The sequence below is a fragment of the Canis lupus genome, chromosome 37 (assembly GCF_048164855.1).
Source record: "Canis lupus baileyi chromosome 37, mCanLup2.hap1, whole genome shotgun sequence".
Taxonomy (NCBI): Eukaryota; Metazoa; Chordata; class Mammalia; order Carnivora; family Canidae; genus Canis; species Canis lupus.
The window spans coordinates 13,697,225-13,720,713 of record NC_132874.1 but is presented as its reverse complement, the minus strand read 5'-3'; the positions used below and the strand labels follow the sequence as shown (position 1 = coordinate 13,720,713).

The 23,489-nt window shown below is 47.5% G+C and overlaps 1 protein-coding gene across 2 annotated transcripts in view; it reads right to left on the bottom strand.

Moving 5' to 3' along the window:
• Positions 1–8: 8 nt before the first annotated feature.
• Positions 9–23,489, bottom strand: part of GFOD1 (Gfo/Idh/MocA-like oxidoreductase domain containing 1) — a 113,219-nt gene continuing 89,738 nt past the window's right edge. For both annotated transcript variants that reach the window (XM_072813639.1, XM_072813638.1), the window contains exon 2: positions 9–7,113. In XM_072813639.1, coding sequence (XP_072669740.1) covers positions 6,194–7,057 — 864 coding nt within the window. In that variant the 5' untranslated portion in view covers positions 7,058–7,113 and the 3' untranslated portion in view covers positions 9–6,193. The remainder of the gene's footprint in view (positions 7,114–23,489) is intronic.

The following is a 23,489-nucleotide window of genomic DNA, read 5'->3' as shown; positions in this document are numbered from 1 at the left end:
AGCTGGAATTGTATCTTCTCTTCAATCTTTATTTGCTGCTTCCATTTCTTTATCCCACCAATGCAAATTGGGGAGGACAGCAAAAGGCCACATGTAAGGTGGCACCCACCAGCTGGTTGAGCAATGCCAACCACAGTCCCCTGAGCATCACAGAGGTAACAGTGGGCATCAGCTCCTGGGTCTGGAGCTCAGACTGCATGGCCTCAGGGCCCAGTAGGGAAGGTCACCTCCCACAGTAGGTTTGGCCTTAAAAACACTAAAAACAGTTGCATTCATTGTCTTTTTTTTTCTTTTTTGCTTTAATAATAATAAAAAAAAGAAAACCAAAACCTTCTATAATTTATAAGCTATTTTTTGCTATCTACATTATATATAAAATATAGACTCTGTTTACTTTATAACACACATCTTTTCCCCTTGATAAATAACTCTTTAAAATATCTAGTATACATGCCTTGACTTTTTATATATAAGTTTGGTTTTATACATATACATACATATATATATACTCATGTTTGTAAAACACAATAAATACATACTCGACAATGACAACCAAACAAATGTAATTTTGGTTAAAAGAAAAAGAAAAAGAAAAAGAAGTAGTACTGTAAAAGCACCAGGCAGCAAAAAGAAAGCCATAATTGCTAGAAACTTCTCCCTCCCCTGGGTGAGGCACAGGGCACAATACCAATGAAGTTTCGACGTGTTTGGATGCCTGAAGGAGGAAGAGGGGAGCAAAGTAGCTGGTCAGGTCACTTGCTTTTTTTGTTTTGTTTCTGAACCTGGGATTAGACTAGAATCACAGGTAAGTCATTGCGTTTATAAGGAGAAGTCATGGGGCTCATTCAACAACTTAGCCCTTGTGAGGATGGCTGCAGAGAACAGATCAGGACGGGGAGTGAGAGAAACAGCAGGACACGACCTATGGTTATTCTGCAGGCCCTGCCCACACCAGCCCAGGCGAGCTTTTGATGCTGCACTAAGCGTAGAGCTACTGCATACGACACAGTCTTGTTGAGTCTACTCACTGCTGGTTTAAACAGAAAAAGAGTACAACAGATTTAGGAGTATTCAGTAGTGCAACAGTTCAGTAGCCAGACTGAGAGTGAGATGCTTCAGTGGCTCCCTCCAGGGCTCCAGCAAAGAAGGACTGTGACACGAGGACGAGAAAGGTCAGTACACCACCGCCTTCCACTGCTAACCAATGTGGTCACTCAGGTATGATTCTGGCCTCACCTCCAGACTCCGAGACCACTGAGCCCATCACCTCTGATGGCAGCAGCATGGGAGGCCTTCGCCCCTCCCATGGGAAGTTCTGGGAGCCTGACTCAGTCAGGCTGTCCCTGAGACTCCGAGCACTGCCACCAGCCTGTTCCTCTGCCCAGGGTAGGGCAGGCCAGGTGGGGCGTGCCAGCTGCCTGTCAGGACGCCACGCTGCAGACACAGACAGCTGTCCTGTCACTGCCCTCCTCCCTGTCCTCAAAACTGAAATGTGGGGCTCTGATAACTTCTTAATGAGCTCCCCAGTGTCCTGGCCTCTGCCCTGCAGACTTCAGAGCTTTAATGGCCAAAAAAGGAGGCAGCAGGTGGGGCAGGCATCATAAGCCAGCCAAGGCCTGGATCTGTATCTAGGAGAGGAGTGGGTGGGTGGGGGCACTAAGCAGAGCTGGCCTTAGGAAATCTCAAAGATGGGCATCTAAATGTGTGTCCCTCGTCCTTGCCAAGTACAATACAAACTACAGATAACTGTTCCCATTACAGTCTCCAGGGGACACCAAAACCAGCTAGCTTCTGAGTACATTCAAGACATAACTGAGTTGCTAAAAAACGCGGGAGCTCAGGGAATACAGCCGGTTGCAGGTCTGAGTCCTAATCTCGACGCCTCCACCAACTTAGCCATGGGACTTCAGACAAGTCACTTCACCTCTCTGCCTCCCTAACCCATCTGAGAGCTCTGAAGGTGCCATGTACAGCAGGATGGGACCTGCAATGAGGGGCTTCCAGGCCTGGTTCTAACCCTAAGGAACGTGTTGACCTCCGCCATCAGTCTCTGGGATGAAAAATAAAGGGTGTGAAGACACTAGGCTCAGAAGTCCCTTCGGATGCAACCGGAGCTACTTTCTCCCTGGGATGTCTCCCCAGCATGCTGAAATTTCCCTCCATACCCACCAGAATAAAAGCGATGCCATCCGAGACCTGCTTTATGACCCAGCTCAAATTCGACAGCTGGGCTAGGGGCTAGGAGACAAGATGAAGAGAGTTGAGAGAGCGCAGAGGTATGAATGCAATGCACAGGTAAAATCGGTGTCACAGACAAATGAAATTTAAAAGCCCCACTCCCTGAGAAGACGTTTTCCTGTATTAGACCACCCAGAGCAAAATCCAAGGCCACCTCTAAGAGCGGGCCAATGATGTCCTGCAAATCCCCAACCCTGCGGTTTGCTGCATCACAATCAAAATCAACTTAGGAAAGTCAATTTTAAAAGACGCTGAGTGCAATTTCCATTTTGGAAAGGGAAGAAGAATCGACTGCTTCTATTTGCAGCTCTATAAGGAACCTTCTAGCAGAACATCAAATGTGGCATCCTGCTCAACAGGAGGGCGCGGATGGCAGGGGAGCTGAGCCCCGTGCAGGTGCAGGTCCCGGTCCCAGGCACTGCGAATCACGGATGCTCCACGGGACATGAGAGGAGCGGCTCCCACCCCGCCCCCGGGGGGTTCAATAAGGAGTGAACAAATCTATCTTCTTGGGAGGCTAACGTGGTTTGGAGAAGAAAAGTTTTGGATTCGGGTGACTCCACTTCTGCTTAACAGCTGTGTGACTTGGGGCAAGTTATTCTTCCCAGAAGAACCCCGATTTTCTCATGTGTATCATGGGAATAACAATACCCAATACCACAGGGTGGCATTGGGGGTTAAATGAGATAATTTATCTAAAATACCCTACACACACTGGGTGATCAAGAAATGTGGGCACACAGCGAGTACTGGATGGCTCTCGAAAGGGTCCGGGTAAAGCTCATCTTGAAGTGGAGTCAGCCGAGACTGCCCCTAGAAGGAAGGTCCAGATACACCTGACATACAGATACTTGCCACCAGGTAGGTAAGGAGTATGCGTGGTACCTGCAACGTCTCTCCCATGGAGAGGAGAAGTCATAGAAGAGCTGGCAGTGGTCATGGACTCTTTCTGCAGAAGAAAACTCAAGAGAATCCAAACTTTCCATGTAAGCCCAGATCATTCCAAACACTTGTGAATACCAGGTAAGCACCACTGACCTCCACCCTCTCTGTACCAGTAGCGTGAGCAAACAGTAGCATGAGCCCAAATTTCCAAGACCAGAAGCATCTACACAATGATGGCTGCAAACCAAGCAACAGTGACTAAATATGAAGGCCTTGCAGCGGTACCTCCCTTACATGGGGTCTTTGAAACACAGTAACCAGAGGGGCCTCGTCCTGGGTCAAAGTCACCTGGTGGCACCCAGACCCCACAGCACACCATGAGGTGCTGGGCCTTGCCCCCGTAGGCTTTGTTGAGAGCTTGAGATCGCAGCTTCCCATTGTGGCTACCAATCAAGGCTTTGCAAGTGGTAGTAAAGGGGCAAAAGGCGCACTAAGGAAGTATCTTAATTTCCTAGAATTCTTGCATTTAAAAAATGAACTACCTAGGTCTTCTCTTCCTCTTCTTCCTGCATCTACCTACGACATGCATTTCAGTAGATAAAATTTGAGTATGCTTACTAAAATATTTCTCATGCTTCTTTTAAAGAATATAGTTTCTCTCTATATACCCTAGCCTCAAATGACAATTTTTGTTTTAGACACTGAACATTTATCACAGAACTCAGAGGCCTTTGGAAGAAAAAAACACTTCCCAAATCTTTTGGTTAAGCATAGAAACATATAATCGAAACCTCCGGAATATGCCTACTTATATTACAAACAACTTAGAAAAATGGGACCCACAGAGTCATCTAGTTTCCTTTCCCTTCGTCCTTCATCACAGCCTTGTGGGCTAAATAGAAAAAAAAAATTATTTCTACTGTTTCTACAAAAGTTATTTATCCAGGGGGCTATTTAGGAGAACCTGAAACAAAGCAGCCCACCACATGGCCCTCTGCTCACACTATTATTGAAACTCATTCATTCCACCAAATCTCTAGTTTTGAAATGACACCTGCAAGAGGCAGCACGCTCATCACGAACTCGTGACGTTAGGGCCCATAAGGTACCGGGGAGAGTTTCAGCTGGCTAACCTAGCCAGGCTGCAGCAAGGCCCCCAGGAAGTGGGGTGACTTTTTCTGGGAAGGCAACCCCTCCTCCTCTGTGCTAGAAAATGACCAGCAATCCCGTGGTGCTTGTGGACATGCCCACCCTGCACCCAGGGGCAGCCAGGGAGGAGGATGGAGGCTACAACGGACCCTTCTGTTCATTCTCAGATTCTGACTCCTCAGAGCCTGGGGGGATGGGGGTGAAGGTCCTCATGGCCCCTTAAATTCCCTTCCAGTTCTACCGCCAGTCATCTGAAAGGACTCTGTAACCTCAATTGTGAGCCAAAGACAACTGTTGGACTTCTGTGACCTGGGAACAAAAGCTATGGAGACTTACAAGTCACGGTCTCCACATCCGACCCTGGCGAAGGGCTAACGGGGGATGAAGGACTAAGAAAAGGTTAGTCCCCCACTTTCAAAATGTTTGACTCGGTGTCCCTTTCAAGAAAGGGCTGAATTGCAGTGACACTTGGTGGTGAGCGCCGACGACCGCTTAGGGGTGTGTGTGTGCAGTGTGCGTGTGTGTGCGCGTGTGTGTAGCTCCAATTCCTCCCTTTGGAACTGCCCCCTCCAAGCCTGCAGGCTACCACCTCCACTAAGAGCTCTCTAAGCAGAGAGGGACAAGACAAGAGACAAAGAAACCAAGGAAAGGAAGACCATGGGTTTTTTTCCCCCCCACATTAACATTCTCGGCCCTACATGAAGATACACCTCCAAGGGCTTTAAAACCCCCCATGAGAAACACTGAAAATTATGTTCCTGGTTGTCCTTTTGTTTAATACCTATTCAAAAGCTTGCAGGTGTCAGCATCTTGAAAGCTAAGGTAGGTCAAAGCTAAGGAAAAGAGCCTTGACTTTTTTTTTTTTTTTTTTTCTTAAAGAGAAAAAGATTCTCCCTGCCTGGAACCGAAGGCTTCCCTTTTAAATCCACAAAGCTAGGTGAATCTCCTAAAAGTCCTTTATCGGTTTGGTAGGAGACACAGGTGTCAGAGCCCAAAGCCCGTCCAGGGCGGGCTCACCTTCCTGGGGCCCCCAGCCCAGCCTGCGCGCTGGTGCTCAGACCCCCTCCTGCTGGGCCCCGACCCTGCTGGAGAGCCACGTGAACGGACATTTCAGTGCCCCATCCCCTGCCCTCAGTGCCACCCCACCCGAAGTAGTAGCATAAGGTGGCTCCTTGCAATTTTTGGACTGTTGCCAAATCCCAAGGGCTATTTTATTCTCCGCCTCCTCTGTCTGCAGCCAGAAGGCTGGTGCCCTGCTCCGCTTGCTATTCCTGGCACTCCCTTACCCCATGGCAGGCCAGGCCGAGGGCACCGAACCACTTAGGAAGACGCTCCCCCACCCGCTTCCTATGAGCAACACCAATCGATCAAGATCGCTGTACACTGCGCTACCAAGGGCTTTCTCCTGGAGACATCTGGAGTGGCTTCCTGGACGTCGAGCTCTCTCCTCGGCCCGCTGCACCCCCGCCTCTCCCCAGACCAACAGGCTTCCGTGGACATCCGAGGAGGCGCCTTCTCCTGCCAGGGGCGGGCGCAGGGGGTGGAAAGCCTGCACCCGCTCCGCTTGCCATTGCATGGCAGGGGCCCTCAGCCTGCCAAGGAGGCCGAGGGGTGGGGGCGGATGAGATGGGGGAGACACCAACCCCTCCCCGCTTCCCTTGGCAGCGGGCAGCAGGAGCTGCTAGGCCTCCTCCCCTTCATGCAAACGCCCAGCAGGCCCCCCTGCATCCTGCCCCCCTCCGGGGGGGTGGCCGTTGAGGTTGAGGTTGAGCTCACCCTGCCAGCAGTCTTACTGGGTGCCCCTCACCCATTGTCGGATGCCGCCCCCCACCTCTGCGCCCCGCACAGCCCGGGCCGCCTCTGCAGCAGCCTCCACCCTCTCCGGGCCCCGGGCCCGGGCCTCCCGGCCCCCCGACAGGTGCTAACAGTACAGGGACATCCTGCTGCGGCGCATGGCCTCGCTGATGAGGTAAGCGGGGCTCAGCTCGGGCTCCTCGGTCATGACGGCGATGTTCTGCCACTCGCCGGTCTGGCTGGACCTCTTGATGGTGTCCACCACGCACAGGGCGTACAGGCAGTCGTCGAAGGTGGCGGCCATGGTCAGCGGCCGCCCGTCCCACGTGCGCCGGTCGTCCTGGTCCTGGAAGGCCTGGCGCACGGCCTGCATCATCTTGATGGTGCCGCGCAGGTAGGGCGACGGGATGTCGCTGAAGGCCTTCTCGGGCAGCAGGGCGTTGCTCACGGGCGTGGCGTCCTGCAGCAGCAGCTCCTGCGCCGCCGCGCCGTTGCGCTGCCCGTACAGGTCGGTGCCCGCCGCCAGCAGGCGCCCGGCCGAGCCCACCACCGTCACGTCCTGCTTGAAGTCGCCGGGCACGTTGAAGTTGAGGGTGACCGTGCAGCACACGCCGCCCTCCAGCACCATCTGGAAGGTGCAGAAGTCGTCGCTGGTGATCTGCCGGATGCCCTTGATGTGGTCCGTCTGCTTCACGAAGGTCTTGAGCAGCCCGTGCACCTTGACGGCCTTCTGGCCGGTGAGGAAGGTGAGCAGGTCGATGATGTAGGTGCCCACCGAGTGCAGCCCGCCGCCGCCCATCAGGTCGTCGCAGCTCCAGTTGTACTTCTTGCCCAGCAGGCTGCCGCTGTGCACCTGCACCTCGCACACCTGCAGCTCGCCCACGTAGCCCTCCTCGATGAGCTGCTTCATGCGCACGAAGGCGGGCAGGAAGCGCAGCACGTTGCCCATGATGCTCATGAGCTTGGGGTAGTAGTGCGCGGCCGACATCATGCGGAAGGCGTCCAGCGGCGTGGCCGTGCGGTCGCAGATCACGTTCTTGCCGATGCCTGCGGGCGGGAGGACAAACAGCCGTGAGGGCGCGCGGCGGGGGCACAGCCGGCCTGCAGCCCGGTTGCTCACGCAGCAGGCTCGGGGCCCAGCTTCTACTCATGCTACAGCCTACGTTCCCGTTATTTCATTTGACACTTTGTGTACTTATTCATGAGAGACGCAGAGAGAGACACAGGCAGACGGAGAAGCAGGCTCCCTGCAGGGGGCGCGATGCGGGCGGGCTCGATCCCGGGACCCCGGGGTCACCACCTGAGCCCCACGCTCAACCGCTGAGCCACCCAGGCGCCCCATTCGATTTTAAACACTTCGGTCGATTACTTTGCTATTAAGACAACTCCATTTATTAACTCATTTTAATATATTTACATAGCCCCTGCTTTGGAGATGTTTTTAAAATTTTACCAGTATAGAATATATATATATTTATGTATTATTTATATATATAAAATTCTATATATATAAATATTATACATTATATATTATTTATATATATAATTATATACATTTTATATATAAAAATATATAAATATATATTATTTTTACATTATATATTATATATTATATTATATATTATTTATATGTAATTATATTTTTATATATATAAAATACATAAATATATATTATTTTTATATTACATATTATATTATTTATTTTATATATATACAATTATATATATTTATATATAAAATATATAAATATATTATTTTTATATTATATATTATATTATATATTATTCATATATAATTATATATTTATATATAAAGTATATAAATATATATTATTTTATATTATATATTATATATTATATTATATATTATTTATATATAATTATATATATATATAATATACAAATATATATTATTTTTATATTATAGATTATATTATATATTATATATTATTATATTACATTATATATTATTTATATATACTTATATATTTTATATATAAAAATATAACTATATATTATTTTTATATTATATATTATATATTATATTATCTATTATATATTATTTATATATATAATTATATATATTTGATACATATAAAAATATATAAGTATATATTATTTTTATATTATATATTATACATTATATATTATTTATATATAAAATTTTATATATATAAAATATATAATATATATAATAACCTATAATATAGGTTATGTGCCTTTATATATATATTATAGGATATAAAGCACTTCATGTTTCATTTCTATGAGTCTATGACATTTTATTTAATTTAATTTAATTTAATTTAATTTTATTTTATTATTTTATTTTTAAAGATTTTTTATTTATTCATGAGAGACACACACAGAGAGAGGCAGAGAGAGAAGCAGGCTCCATGCAAGGAGCCGGAGGTGGGACTCGATCCCAGGTCTCCAGGATCACACCTTGGGCTGAAGGCAGCGCTAAACCACTGAGCCACCGGGGCTGCCCTATGACATTTTATATACAAACATATTTTACTTCTAAAATACCGATAAAGGGCAGCCCCAGTGGCTCAGTGGCTTAGTGCCACCTTCGAATCAGGTCGTGATCCCGGGGTCCCACATCGGGCTCTCTGCATGGAGCTTGCTTCTCCCTCTGCCTGTGTCTCTCTCATGAATAAATAAAATCTTAAAAAAAAAAACAATAAAATTAAAGTTTAAATATAAAACATAAGGCCTACACAATATCACTTTTTTTCACATATAAAACGTTTTATTAAAAGTGTATTTCCAGATGCCTGGGTGGCTCAGTGGTTGGGTGTCTGCCTCTGGCTCAGGATGTGATCTGGGATCAATTCCCACATCAGGCTCCCCACAGGGAGCCTGCTTCTCCCTCTGCCTATGTCTCCGCCTGTCTCTGTGTGTCCCTCATGAATAAATAACATCTTTAAAAATATAATAAAAAAATTTTTAAAGTATCTTTCATATGAAATATTTTATAGCTTTTATATATATATTAAATATAATTTCTTTTAAAAATGTATTCTTAGAAATATCATGGGTAAAGAAGGGAACGGTGTCTCTGTTCAGTGAACCAGAATATGTAAGCTTAAGTCATAGCCAAAGCAAGTCTGATTAAATATGAGGAAGAATTTCTTAATGATACCCTGTGAAGGTCTAAGCTTTTAGCTCTCTCCTCTACAACCACAAACAAAGGATTATATTTTGAGTGTTATCCTGCTTGTTTATTTTGCATTATGAATTAGGGCTGGCAGTGGTCAGAGTTATGTTTGCTTAGTTTTCCCTGCTCTTGACGGGAAGAGTGGGTGGGTATTCCCTATATCTGAGGGGTGAGCTGTGGCTGGTTCCTCCCAGACCTCCATCTGTTTCATGGTGGGGTTTGGTGATTTTGGCCAATGCGGCTGAGGCCAAATAACAATTAGGCTTATGTGATGACTGTACTGGATGCATAAATTACAGGTAGATTCAAGCCCTTTGGGAGACTAAGTGATTCTGGGTCTAGAGAAAACAAAGGATCAAAGGAACGAAGACTGACAGGAATGAGAAAGGGATTTATTCTGTAGAAGCCAAGAATCAGGGAAGGAAAACAATTCAGCTGAACCTGTAGAGACAGCCAACTGGAACATAATAATAATAATAATAATAATAATAATAATAATAGAATTACATGGATTTTGTTAGTAAGCCAGATTGAAGGCTGCTAGGTAGAAAGAGTTGGAGAATTTCTGAGTCAGGGTACATGTCTCTTTTCTGGTCATGCTCTGCACATTGACCCTCTACTGGGGACCCTCCAGCCATAGACGAGGGAGATACCACAGGAAAGGGAGCAACGAGACATACAATCCCATCCCAGTTGTCCTGACTGTAGGCATTCAACTTGACAAACTCCATGAAATCGCACAATAAGCTAGACTGAGATAGGATTTGGCGGGGGGGCGGGGGGGGGGGCGGGGGGCGGGGAGGTCCCTGCAACTGTGGGTGTCTGTCCAGTGGAGATGCCTGGATGAGGACACGGTCTGGCACATGGCTCTCATTTTCCCGGTGGAAGAACCAGCCGAACAAACAGACATGGTCAGGACAGATTGTAGAAAATAAATACAATCAATGGGCTGTCGATTTCCTCACACACATTTAATTCGGGCCCTGAGTGAAAGGCCTGGAAGCCACACAATGACCACATCTCCTTGCCTTGTCCATACTGGCAGAGCTGGCTGGCTTTTCTGATGACCATGAATGATCAGTAAGAAGCGCCTTTAACTCTTAGCAACCAGTTGAGAAGAGGGACAAGGAAACATCGGTTTGTATGACCAAATGTGCCATGTGCTTGCGAAACATAATGTTCTGATAACACGACCCTGTAGGCATTAGGTTCACGTAACACCAGCTCATGCTGGCAGGAGCAGATTTACATGTAAACGGATTGGTAGGTCACTGCCAGGACAGGTGACTAATGCTGCCAAAATCTGCCTCACACCTGCTAGGTATGGGCTGTGACCTCTCCTATACCCTACCTCAAGGTTCCCCCAAACCAGGACCCTACCTGTCATCTTCCTAGTACACTCGTGTTCATCTTAATGGCACATGAGAAAAAGTTTCTTATTCTTCTATTATACTCTCTATTTTTTTTTTAAGATTTTATTTGTTTATTTGAAGAGAGAGAGAAAGAGGGAGAAAGAGCATGAGGGGGGCAGGGGCGGGAGCAGAGGGAGAGGCGCATTCCCTGCTGAGCCGGGAGCCCAAGGTGGGGCTGGATCCCAGGACCCTGAGGTCACAACCTGAGCTGAAGTCCGAGGCTTCACCCACTCACAAGCCTTATTTTTCTACCATAAAAAGATTATAAAATAGTAAAAGAAAAAAATAGGGAAAATTAATTTACTTCCCATCCCCACACATTCCCCCGAAGCCATCATGAAATAGGTAATTCTTTGCAGCTCTAAAGATGAAAAGATGCTGTTGACAGCTCCTTCACTAGAAAATGTAACGTGAACAGACACGAAACCCCCTAGCACTTTCTAAACTCATGCATGGCTCCCCCAACGTTCGGAGATAAAGAATCTCTTCTGTTAGGCTAGTTACGTATGTTGTGGCTACACACTACACAATAAAGTCCTCAAAAACAGACACTGGCTCTCATTTCTCAAGCCTCCACTGTACCCACAGCACCCAGTGAACGTTGCTGCCTGCCCCACCTCGCGGCCTGCGCTCTTTAGCAATATCCACACTTCCCAGATGGCTCTCAGCAGCATCTTAACTCATGATACCTACAAAATGCAAAGGAGACTTCTAGGAATCTATCATAAAGAAATAATCTAAAATGTAAGCAAGGCTTGTTGCCCAAGGAGGCTTCTCACTGAATTATTTATTAAAGCAAAAAGCCAGGAACAATGCAAATGCCCAATAATAGAAGAATGGGTATGTAAGCTGTAGTACAGCCGTATAATAGAATAATTGTGAAGTCGTCCAGCATGATGCTAACAAAGACTTTCTAATGGCAGGCAAGATGATTATGATGTCATGTGAAGTGAAAAGGGCTCTATTCATAGACCTACTATGATCTCAACTCTCTCTTAAAAATACAAAAGAAAAAGAGAAAATCTGGAAGGAAACACCTCAAAATGTTCACAGTGGCTAATTCATTCGTAGCATTATAACTCATTTTTATTTTCTTTGCTACGTTTTCTTGTATTTCCTAAGTTTCTAGTTTTATGGTCAGAAAAAAAGGTTAGCTTTTTTTTCTTTTTCCTTTTCTTTTTTTTTAAGACGGGGCAGAAGGAGAGGGAGAAGCAGACTCCCCACCGAGCAGGGAGCCCGACGCGGGGCTCGAGCCCAAGATGCCAAGATCACGACCCCAGCCAAAGTCAGACGCTCAACTGACTGAGCCACCCAGGCGTCCCTTAGCTTTTCTTTTTTAAACTCAAAGGAGAGTGCTCTCTTTGGCAGCATCTATACTAAAATAAACTCAGAGGAGACACAAAGACCTTTGAAGGATGGTATTCACATGATGGCAGAGAGTGCCTCCAAAGCCTAGGCTGGGCAGGCAGGTACAAGAGCCAGTGGACCTGTCCCAGTGCTGTGCCCCAGCGGGCTGGTGAGCGCTCCACTGACCCTGAACTGTGAAAGCTTCAGAGGCTCAGGCTACATTGCTAGGTCTCCTGGCTCCAATTCCTTAGGACCTCTTTATGATTCTGATGAAAGCTACAGACTCTCTTCAGAAGATGCAATTCAAACATACACACAAAACCATACCCACACCCCAAGCCTGAATACAGTTCCCTCAGGTTCCCAAGAAGCAGGCATCTCCATCATAAACTGTACAGTAACTTATTTTTAAAGTATGTATGTATATATGTATTTATATATTTTTTATGTCCAACATGGGGCTTGAACTCACAACCCCCAGATCAAGAGTCGCATGCTCTACTGAGTCAGGCGCCCCTGTAAAATAACTTCTTAAAGGCTTTATGACATACTGTTAAAAACAAAATTACACTTCTGTTTTAAAAGAAACCCCAAATGCAGAGCTGGGAGGCCCTTCACTGATTTATAAAGCAAATTCGTTTTCTCTCTATTCTGAACACTCTCACCTTGACCCCACCCCTTGGTAGGACTTCTGCAAAGCACCCTCTGGAGCCCCATAAATCCTCAGGTCCTCTTTCTCAGCTTCTCCCCATCAAAATGCCCAGAACCTGAAACTCCGAGGTCCTTAGCAGTTTAACAAGAACAAAGGGCTTAGGCCAAAGAAATACAATTCTACTTAACAAAAAGTAGAACAAAGCTTGCTTATTTGGTTTTTCCGATTTTTGTTTTATTTCAGATTTACTGAGATATAATTGACGTGTAAAATTTTAAGATTTTTTAATTTTTTTTAAAATTTTAAAGATTTTATTTATTTATTCATGAGTGACACACAGAGAGAGGCAGAGACACAGGCAGAGGGAGAAGCAGGCTCCCTGCGGGGAGCCCGATGGGGGACTCGATCCTGGATCCCAGGATCACATTCTGAGCCAAAGAGAGACGCTCAACTGCTGAGCCACCCATGTGTCCCAGATTTTTTTTTATTTTTAAAAAAGTTTTTATTCATTTATTTTGGGGGACAGGGGCAGAGGGAGAGGGAGAGAGAGAAAATCTCAAGCAGACTCCCCACTGCCTGACGTAGGGCTCAATCTCATGACCCTGACGACCTGAGCTGATACCAGGAGTCGGACACTTAACCAACTGAGCCCACCCAGGTGCCCCTAAAATTGCAAGATATTTAAAGTATACATCACGGTTATTTGATATACGTATGCACTGTGAAAGTATTTCCACCATCTGTTTAACCTCTCGTGTTGATCTTTTTGTGTGTGCAAGAGAACATTTAGGTGTTCTACCCTCTTAGCAAATTTCAATTACACAATACAATGTTATCAGGGATAAACACCATGTGTACATAAGATCCTCAGACCTCACTCCTATTATAGCTAAAAGTTTGTACTTAAAGGAATATAATTCTAATTGTAGACTTCCAGTCATCAGACACAGTGAGTGTGCATCGGGGTGTGTGCAGGTGTGTGTAAGTACATGAGCGCGGCACAGAGCATCCCCTCACTCCTAAAATCACATGCAGTGGAAAGGGAACTTCCGTTGTCTGGGTACACGGTTGACACCCTCAACAATCCTGGGTGTGTCAGATGCCACTGAATACATGCTGGGTTTCTTCCAAAGACAGCACATAAATACCTGCCTTCCAAATCGCCTCTGTCAGCCTGGGCTTTGGTCTGGCTCTTCAGAAAATACCACGGGTCTTTGGTATCTTTGTGATTTTCAGGTGTCTTGTAGCACAATGCCATTCCATGAAAAAGTGCTAGAAAAGCCTCTTTAGAGAAAAGCCTTTTTTTTTTTTTTTGCCCTTCTCTATTTTGTGCTGAAAAGGAAATAACAAGTGGGGCCCAAGTCTTGTACTGCTCCCTAAGAAGCACACGACTCTGGCGTTCCTTTGATATGAAGGTAAATGGATACCACCAGGGTGACAAGAGCTGAAAGACTCCATTTCTCAGGGAGAAAAGCTCAGGGAGAGACAGAAGTCCCCTTTCTCTTCCTGCCCCCAAACAGCCAACGGCTGCTTCCTAATGGGGAACCACGAGGGGAAGAATATGACCCTGGTCCCCGCTCTGCAGACCCTCAGAGGAGTCTCACTTCTGGGAGGGCTTTATCAGAAGGCCAAACATGCTCCCTTAGGAGCTTATACTTTCTTATGGCAAGATGTGGTGTCCTCCTTCTAAGGCCAAGGATCCACATCTCTGGGACCCCATGTCATCTTAAAGGAAATCATGCTGCAGAGGATCAAGACAAATCAAGGACTTGAAACATATGGATTCAATTTCACTCCAAATAAACAGGCCATGCAAAATGGAAAGCAGAGATAAAATATGACATGACTGAGAAAGAAAGGGTGTTTTGTGTTTTGCCAAGCCCCAAACCTTTTCCCAAGCAGTTGGGAGAGTTTTAGTGACGCCCACTGGTGCTCACAGTGACATAAAGGAACAGCAGGAGCTTTCTGGGCATCTGGGGACTATGGTGTCTGTGGCCACCCTGCTGCTTCCCGCCCCCTTCCCCTGGGGATGTGATCTGACCCATGATACCATCACCGTCTGCTTGGCTATCTCCACCGAGGGATCTGCCCCTGTGCCCAGAAATGGATGCCTTGGCATCTCGCCACATGTGTCAAGGCAGTGCACTGTGACTCCGGGTGGGTGGCAGCGAACACATCAGGACTGCCCTGGCATTGTGAGGAGGTCTTCAGAGCCTGCCTCCACTGTAGACCATTTATGCTTTTGCACAAAGAGCCTAAGCTTCTTCGTCTTTTGGGGCTTGAGGGGAGGGGAATACATTGCCCCAGAATGTTACCACCCTGGCATGTGGATTATTTCGAGATTGAAGACAATCAGGACCCAGCAGACCTAAGAGGAGGCTTTTTACCTCCCCCTTAACTGCCTGAAAGAATTCAGATAGAGGGGCTGTAACCAGGAAGAGAGTTATTAGCAGTGATAACTTTTTATATCAGAAAGGTTTATCTGCATGGCCTGGCAAGCATTTGTCTATTAAACACTTGCCTTTTCTCATCTTCCTGTGAAATGTCTTCATTCTCCCCTTTGAAGCCCCAGACTCCTGTCCTCTTCTCCTCGGCTCGGTTACGATCCATAAGCCTCAATTAGCTGGCTGCCAGGGAGTCCCATATTTTAATGGGGGCTCCCGTGTGTAAGAAATTTGCTTTTCTCCTGTACGTCTGTCTTACGTCAATTTAATTTTTAGCCAACCAAAAAACTTAGGAGGGAAGATAGGAAATGCTGTCTGTCCCAACAGCACCTTGGGCTGGAACAAACAATTTTTCAAGGGAGGATCCCTTGTCAGGGAAGAAAGTGAGAGCTCCCTTGTCCATACAATGGGAGGCCTAGGACCCTTCCTTACCTCTATCAGGGAGCTGAAGGAGGGGAGGAAGTGAGATCAGTGGGAAAATTCTGGAAGTTGAAAGAGCAACATGCAAGACCGTGTGCCTGCTCTTCGTCAGAAGCTTTTAAATGAAATAATTCCAGAAGGAGTTTTACTGCCCTCCTGAGATCTCTCATGGGGAAACAGGAAACCAGCTCCCTCCCTCCACAGCCTGCTGCGTGTGTTTTCTGTAATGAGCCACAGTATCCACAGCCCTCAGGAGGGGTTCGTGCTGCAGAGGACGGGTTTCCAACCAGGAGATCCTAAGTCACTTCCAGGCAGCTGTGCCCCCACTCTCCAAACTCAAGTTTGGGCCCACATTTCTTTCCAGAGATCAGAGCTTTTTCTTTTTCTTTTCTTTTTCTTTTTTTTTTTTTTTTTTTAAGATTTTATTTGTTTATTCATGAGAGACACAGAGAGAGAGAGAAAGAGAGGCAGAGACACAGGCAGAGGGAGAAGCAGGCCCCATGCAAGGAGCCTGATGTGGGACTCGATCCTGAAGGCAGACGCTCAAACGCTGAGCCACCCAGGTGTGCCAGATCAGAGCTCTTGTAGGGGCTGACACTCCATCCAGATGAGCCCCCGAAGGAGCAAGAGGCCAGGGACTTCCCAGCGACACCTCTAGGGAAAAACACAAGCCGTCTGCTGTCCCAAAGAGCAGCTACCCTTTCCTGCCCCTGATCAAGTAGGTTATCCCTGGGCACCTGGAGTGTGCAGGTGCCACCCGGCCACCCCGAGGACACAGCCATCCTCTAGCACAATCAGCCTGAAACTTCAAAGCACGCTTCCCTGCCAGCACATTGCCAATTACACACTCCCTTATCTAATCGATGGTGCAAATCTATGAGGCCAATGCTACCTTCCCCCCTCTGATTATGCCACTTGTGTTGACAGCACCTTATCTTCTGAAAGCCAAAGTGGCTGCTGGTCCTCCAGGCTGGCTCACAGAGGTCCGGGCATGTTGGCAGGACTCCCACACGGAGCCCCATCACATACAGCCTCCTAGTTCTTCCTCCCATTCACAGGAGGTGGAAAATATTTCTGTGCAATTCAGGCAGGGAACTCATCGTCTTCATTCATACTCTATTCTGCTGACGTTTCCTAGCACGGGGACTGAAAAATGAGTGCAAGAGATGGATAGGAGCTCTCAGTCTAGTAGAGAGGACTACCCAGATATGAGGGATTACAGTATCTTATACATGATGGGATCTAACAGGGGGAGAAGCAGTGAGAGCAAGAAGGGCTGCCCAACTGACCTGGGTGGGGTAGGAAGCTCTGCCGAAGACGGGACATTTGAGCAGGGTTCTGAAGTATGTGTAAGAGTTTCCCTGAGGGGCACCTGGGTGGGTCAGTCAGTTACGTCTCTGACTTTTGATTTCAGCTCAGGCCACGATCTCAGAGGCGTAAGATCAAATCCCGCATTGGGCTCCATGCTCAGTGCGGAGTCGGCTTCTCTCTCTCCTTCTCCCTCAGCCCCTCCCCCTTCCTTGTGCTCTCTCTTCCTCGCTCTAATAAATAAATTTATTTATCCTTATTTTTTCCTAAAGGTTTTATTTATTTATTCATGAGAGAGAGAGAGAGGCAGAGACATAGGCAGAGGTAGAAGCGGGCTCCCTCCGAGGAGCCTGATGTAAGACTCGATCCCAGGACCCTGGGATCATGACCTGAGCCAAAGGCAGATGCTCAACCACTGAGCCACCCAAGCATTCCTAAATAATTTCTTTTTTAAAAAAGAGTTTATCTGAATGACTATTCAGAAGCTTTGGGTTCCATTTAGAAAACGGTTGAAAACCAGAGTGTTTAACCTAAGATTTGAGAAACCACTAAAATTGGAAATTGTATGTACATATCCTGATATTTAATTTTCTGAGAGATCCATTAGCACCTTAAAAGATTTTATGACTCAAAGGAAATCAAGCAGAACTGGAGTCTAGAGGGAAAGCAAAAATGAAGGCAAAGTAAAGAAATCTCTGGTTTTAAAGGAATTAAGCATCTGAACAAACTAGGCTACGTACAACCCTTCCTTCCATGCTCCCCATGGGTTTTACTCACTCCTGGCGACACTGCATGTGTCTCAGCTCCGACTCTGCCCTCCTTTCTTCCCTCGGGGTTGGCATCTTCGGTGCCTCTGCCCTCCCAATCCGCCCCCCCGCTACCCCCCACACACACAATTTTCTTTCAGCTGAGAATGTTTCTTTCAGCACCAGCAGGGATGGTGCTGAAACCCCACTCTGTGCCCTCTGGTCCTTCTTCCTTATAAATTAGGAAGAGAGGTCCTTTGGAGAAATCCCCTCATCTTCAATCCCCATGAGAGTTCCTGACAAACAGCTTCCCAACTCAAACCACTAATCTGGTCTGTCCATAACAATAATGACGTACTTTAAGTAAATCTTTTTTTTTGTTTTGTTTTTAAGAGAGAGAGAGAGAACGCACAAGCAGGGGGAGAAGCAGTGAGAGACAATCTCAAGCAGACTCCCTGCGGAGCATGAAGCCCAATACAGGGCCCGAGCCCATGATTCTGAGATCATGACCTGAGCCAATATCAAGAGTCACTTAACCTGGAATGGCTCAGTGATTGAGCATCTCCCTTTGGCTCAGGTTGTGATCCCAGGGTCCTGGGATCAAGTTCTCCCTCTGCCTATGTCTCTGCCTCTCTCTCTCATGAATAAATAAATAAAATCTTGAAGAAAAAAAAAAAGAGTCGCTTAACCCACTGCACCACCCAGGGTCCCCAGCCATCTGTTAAGCACTTATGCCAGAAGAGGCTGAGCATTTTACGCGCACTCTATTTTTTTTTTTTTTTTAGTGTACACAACCCCTTGAGGCAGGTACTAATATTGTCCCCATCTCCCAGATGTGGAAACTGAGCCTCAAAGAGGACAAATAACTTGCCCACACTTCTACAAATCAATGGCTGGGATTTGAGCTCAGATTGCTGGGCTTTAGAGCAAACCTGGTATTCACTTTTACACTCCTACTACCTTCCGAACACCCTTGTCTTAAGACTGACTCAGTTGTTCTTGTATCTGAATTATATACAACATGCAGAGGTGGCATTCACCTCCCCGATATGTGTTCCCAATGCCACTGGCAACACATGTCCGTGCACATGTGTGCAATGCCTGTAACACATGGCATCTCAGGAGGGCTCAAGGGAGAACCATATAGCTGACCATGGTGGGAATCAAAAACCAGGGCCCTGGGGGTAGGGGTGCCTACTGCTCAAATGGATGACAGGCCAAAAGCTCCAGAGCACCATGGTTAAGTTTCCATTCTAGTCTCAGACCTGACATGGAAATGGGTCAGGGTGTGACCTGCATTCAGTTCCTCCTGTCAAGGCCCCTGACTGGTGGGCTCTCAGAGAGGCGAACAACCACAGAAAGGAAACCAGCACAGCTGACACTGATGGGACTTGACATTGAACTGAATTCAAGGTTCAAGTGGTTTTTCTCTATCCAACCAGCCCTGAGAGGCTAGCCCCTACCCTACCAACCCTTTTTATGGGTTCCCCCATCACTACTCAGGACTGTGGTCTGAAGCCTCCTTTTCCAGAGGAATCCCTACCAGTAGTTGGATTTTCTCAGACTGTTTCACGTGCATCTGAGCCCATAAGAGCAGGGATATCCAGAGCAGGACAGTACTCCTGAAATACCTTTCATTTTGGGCACCCATCTGCATCACTATGGCCCGTAGGTGTTGACAGTGAACATAATGTTGGGAAGTCACTAGCCAGCCCCTTTCTGGGCATTCCGTAGAAGAGAAAAGAAAAAAGAAAAAGCTGGCCACTTCTAGCCCAGGGGAGATCAACAGCAGGTAGGTAGGTGCTTGGGAAAGAGACACCTTCTAGGCTAGTGGCAAGCCTGCCCCCACCCCCCAATAGACAGGCCTAAGGCAGCCCTTCCCTGCCTGTAGGTGGCACATACAGACCCCAATGTGAGGGGCAGGAGGCAGTGGGAGAGCCCATGGGAGAACAGAGGCCTGGGGTTGGGTGGAAGGGCTGCAGGGGTCAGGGACTTAGGGACACAGGAAAACAGCCAGGCTACGGGCTCACCGGTGGAGTCCTGCTATGGCTGGTCCCAAGTAGTCAAATGACACCCACTGCATCTTAGTGGTCCTTCTTCCAGGGAGTAGCCTGGAACAGCCCCTCTAGAGCCTGCACCACTATTCCACACCTGGACAAGTCAGAATTCAGAGGATACCACCTGGATGCAGGCAGTGCATGTGAGCCACGCTTTCCCTATAGAAGCAGCCATGTTCTGCAGTGACAGGGGACACGCAGAAGGCTGAGCAATTGGGTCACCAGAGTCATCAAAAAGATACTGAGCTACTTAAAATGTAAATGATTGGGTTGGGCAAGTTTACTGGATTGCCCTATAATTCCATTCCCTACCCACCCAGCTAGCAGGATGGGAGCCTAGAATGATATAGTAGTATGAACTTTCATCACACATCCCACAGGTGGGAAGTTCCACATTATCTCCCCAAGTCCCTACACCGTCCTCTCCAAAGCCTCAGACCCGAATGGTCAATTTTTGAGTCAATGCTCTCCAGAGACACACCATCCTCACTGTGCATATAGTACACAAGACGGTAGACTTTAGGCAACTTCTCAAACAACCCAAAAAGTCTCCATTCAAGACAAACTCTTTAGTGAAGGAATCATAGCTACCCACACTTACCCAGTGATTTTTTTTTTTTTTTTAATCAGGATACTTCACACAGCCTAAGTTTTTGGCCTCTCTTCAACAACAGAAAGATCCAGAAACATTGGGTTTCTTCCCCCAGAGCCTCCTGCAGGACAACAACCAGCTGGAGCGGAATCGTGGCTTCCATAGCTGGGTGGTGCACACATCTCCCTGCCAGTCCCTAGTGAACGGCTACGTTAGATTTCTACTGCTGCCATACCAAACTACCAACAACGGAGCAGCTTGACCCAGTGCCCATTTATTATCTTTCAGAGCCCTGGATCAGAAGCTGGGCAGGCTCAGCTGGGTCTCTTCTCAGGGTTTCACAAAGCCACTCGGGGAAGAATGTGCTTCCAAGTTCACAAAGTTATTGGTGGAGTTCAGGGCTTTGGAGCTAAGGGCCTGAGGTTCTGTACTGGTTGCCTTGCTGGCTGTTCAGCTTCTAGAAGCACCTGCATTCCTCAGGTGCTGGGCCACATGCAGTCCAGTGATGGTAGATGCAAGTCAGTCCTTCCCACACTGGAATCTCTCTTGACTTCCTCTTTTGTCACCAGCTACCGGGAACTCTGTCTCTCAAGGGTTCCTGTTATTGCATTAGGACCCACCCAGATCATTTCCCTTTGGCCGTATAACTAATCACAGGAAGGACACCAGGGAGCAAAGGTCATCTTAAATTACACCACTGCCCTTCGTCCATGGGCACATGAGCTCTAGAAAAAAAGTCCTGCCAGGAGGAAGACGCTCATGTACTCTCCCGACATTAAAGTACCCCAGACACGTGCTGACATGCCTTTCAAATCAACCTCTGTTTCTGTGTTCTCTCGGTAATTTTTACTGCATCAGAAGCCTCGGTGAGGTACTCTAAGCTTTAAAAATCTATTATTAGTCTCCTTGTTACCTTGGAGATTGTGTCCCCAATTCAGGGCTCCCTGTAGGCAGCCGTAATAGGAACAGCGCTGGGCAGGGTGGCGGTCCAGGTCTCGGGGGCTGAAATGAGCGCGAGGAAGGGAAGAGGAGCTGAAATGGTCTTGCACCCGCTGGGTGCTCGGCGGCTCAGTTAGGCATCACGCCGGCATGGGCACCATTATCCCCGTTTGTCCCAAACAGGTCATTGAGGCTCAGAGAGACTAGGATGGCCCAGGATCACAGAGAGGTGACAAGTCCCCACTACAGATTCAGTTCTGTGTTCCCCAAGCCCTAGGTTTTCTACTTTACACCTAAGGAACCACTGCAAGTGGAAGGGGAGCAGCAGGATTCAATGCCTGAGCCTCGGAGCTACCAGATGCATTAATAAAGAAGCCCCAGCACACTGGACCACACTGGACCCCAGCATGGAGTCCCGAAGTGATTTGGGAAGGCAGCGGAGGTGGGGGTGGGGGTGGGGAGGCGCCAAGGCCAGTGCTTGAGGGGGATAAGTGGGAAGCAAAGGGCTGGGGGCTCAACACTGGACCACAGTGCTTGCCATCCTGGCAAGGCCGGTGTCCAGTTGCTCCACATCTGGGGCAGTGAGCCCAGAGCAACGGAAAGAGGACAGTCAGGAAGGAGAGAGGCTGGGGAAACTGGTGGCGGTGGGGACAAGGTTCCCACAGCTGAACACAGGAAGCCCTGCAAGGGCTACAGCCCTGTGCATGCATGCGGCCACCAGATGGCCAAAGGAATGGGCAGCAAGGTGCTTGCTGCAGCAGCAGAAGCATGTGCCAGCAGCAGAATGACAGCAAGGCCACACTACCACCACTTCACTGCCCCGTGAAGCCCAGGAGGGCAGATCCTCAGGGGGAATATGCAGCTCAGTGAGGTCAAAACCTGCCCCGGAGAGGAAGGTAGACCAGTGCTCTGGGCTTCCTCCCAAGGAAACCATGGACCTGACCCCCTCTGCCAGAGCCCTGGAAAGGATCTTCAGTTCTAACACAGTGCTCCTGTGGATGTGGCAAGACAACAGCAATAACGCCCTGGCACAGCCAGGAGGCAAAGCAGATCTGGATAAGGTTTGTTAATCAGGATAATCATTAACAAACCACTTCCCCCGAGCACTTTCACCTATGCTATCTTAGAGCAGGGCTGTGACAAGATGTGGGGCGTGATGGGAAGGTGGTGGCGGTTAGAGACAGAGAGGAACCTATAATTAGGTGACTGTGCTTGGGGTACGGTGGGTAGTGGAGACTTGCAGTTTTCAGGGCTGCCTAACATCTGAATCTCCTTGTTCTATCTGGGAAATTTCTCACCATGTGTGAGTCTTGGTGGGAGGGAAGACTTCTCCCGTACTATGGAAGCCAAGCCAGGGGCATGCTTTCCCAGCAGCCTTTGCAGAAAAGGCATGGGCACACACCTGGGTTTGGCTGACCAGGGATCCTGCCTGGGTTTGGTTCATAAGAAAGGAGGAGGATGGAGAATCCATGCTGGCAGTGGGGGGTGGTGATAGCCAGTTTCCAAGGGATGCGGTGGCAGTGATTCCAATGAGGACACCTATGGTCCAGAGCCAGCACCATCGAGAAAGCAACAGGGTCCATCCATGTTGGCTGGGTTCTCTGGCGTGAATTAGATTGGGATTCCAGCTGCCAAGACTTCCTTTGTCCCTTTTGTTTTCCAAGCCTACTTTCTCAGCCTGCCTCACATTTCTGTGATGAACTAATAATCTCCTTTCAAGAAATTCTATTCTGCTAAAATCAGTCAGGTAGTTTCTGTTGTTTTCCACTAAAATGCTTGTCCAGTACAAGGTTTACAAGCTTTCTGGACCCCTTTTTGAAAAGACTGATTAGAGTGCGGCAGAACCAGCGAGTACCTATTAATAAAGGACCCTAAGATCCAGTGGGGTTTGTTGGAAATGGAAGTGGAATGAGGGTAGTAGGGTGATGTGTTTTAAAGTTCTGCTTCTAGGGCACTGGGGTAGCTCAACAGGTTAAGCATCTGCCTTTGGCTCAGGTTATGATCTCAGGGTCCTAGAATCGAGTCCCACATCAGGCTCCCTGCTAAGCAGGGAGCCTGCTTCTCCTTCTCCCTCTGCCCTTCCCCTCCACTTGTGCTCTCTCGCTTGCTGGCTCTCTTGCATATAAATAAATAAAATCGTTTTTTTTAAAAAACAAGTTCTGATTCCAGCATGTGGAACTGTGTGACCTACGCCATTTGACACTGAGGAAACTCGGTTCCCTTATCTATAAAATTGGAACAGTGATACCTTCGCAAGGCTGTTTTGAGGATGAAATGACAGGTGGACAACTGCCCCACCACATAAAGAGTACTCGTGAATGAGATCAACTGAGATCAACAATGG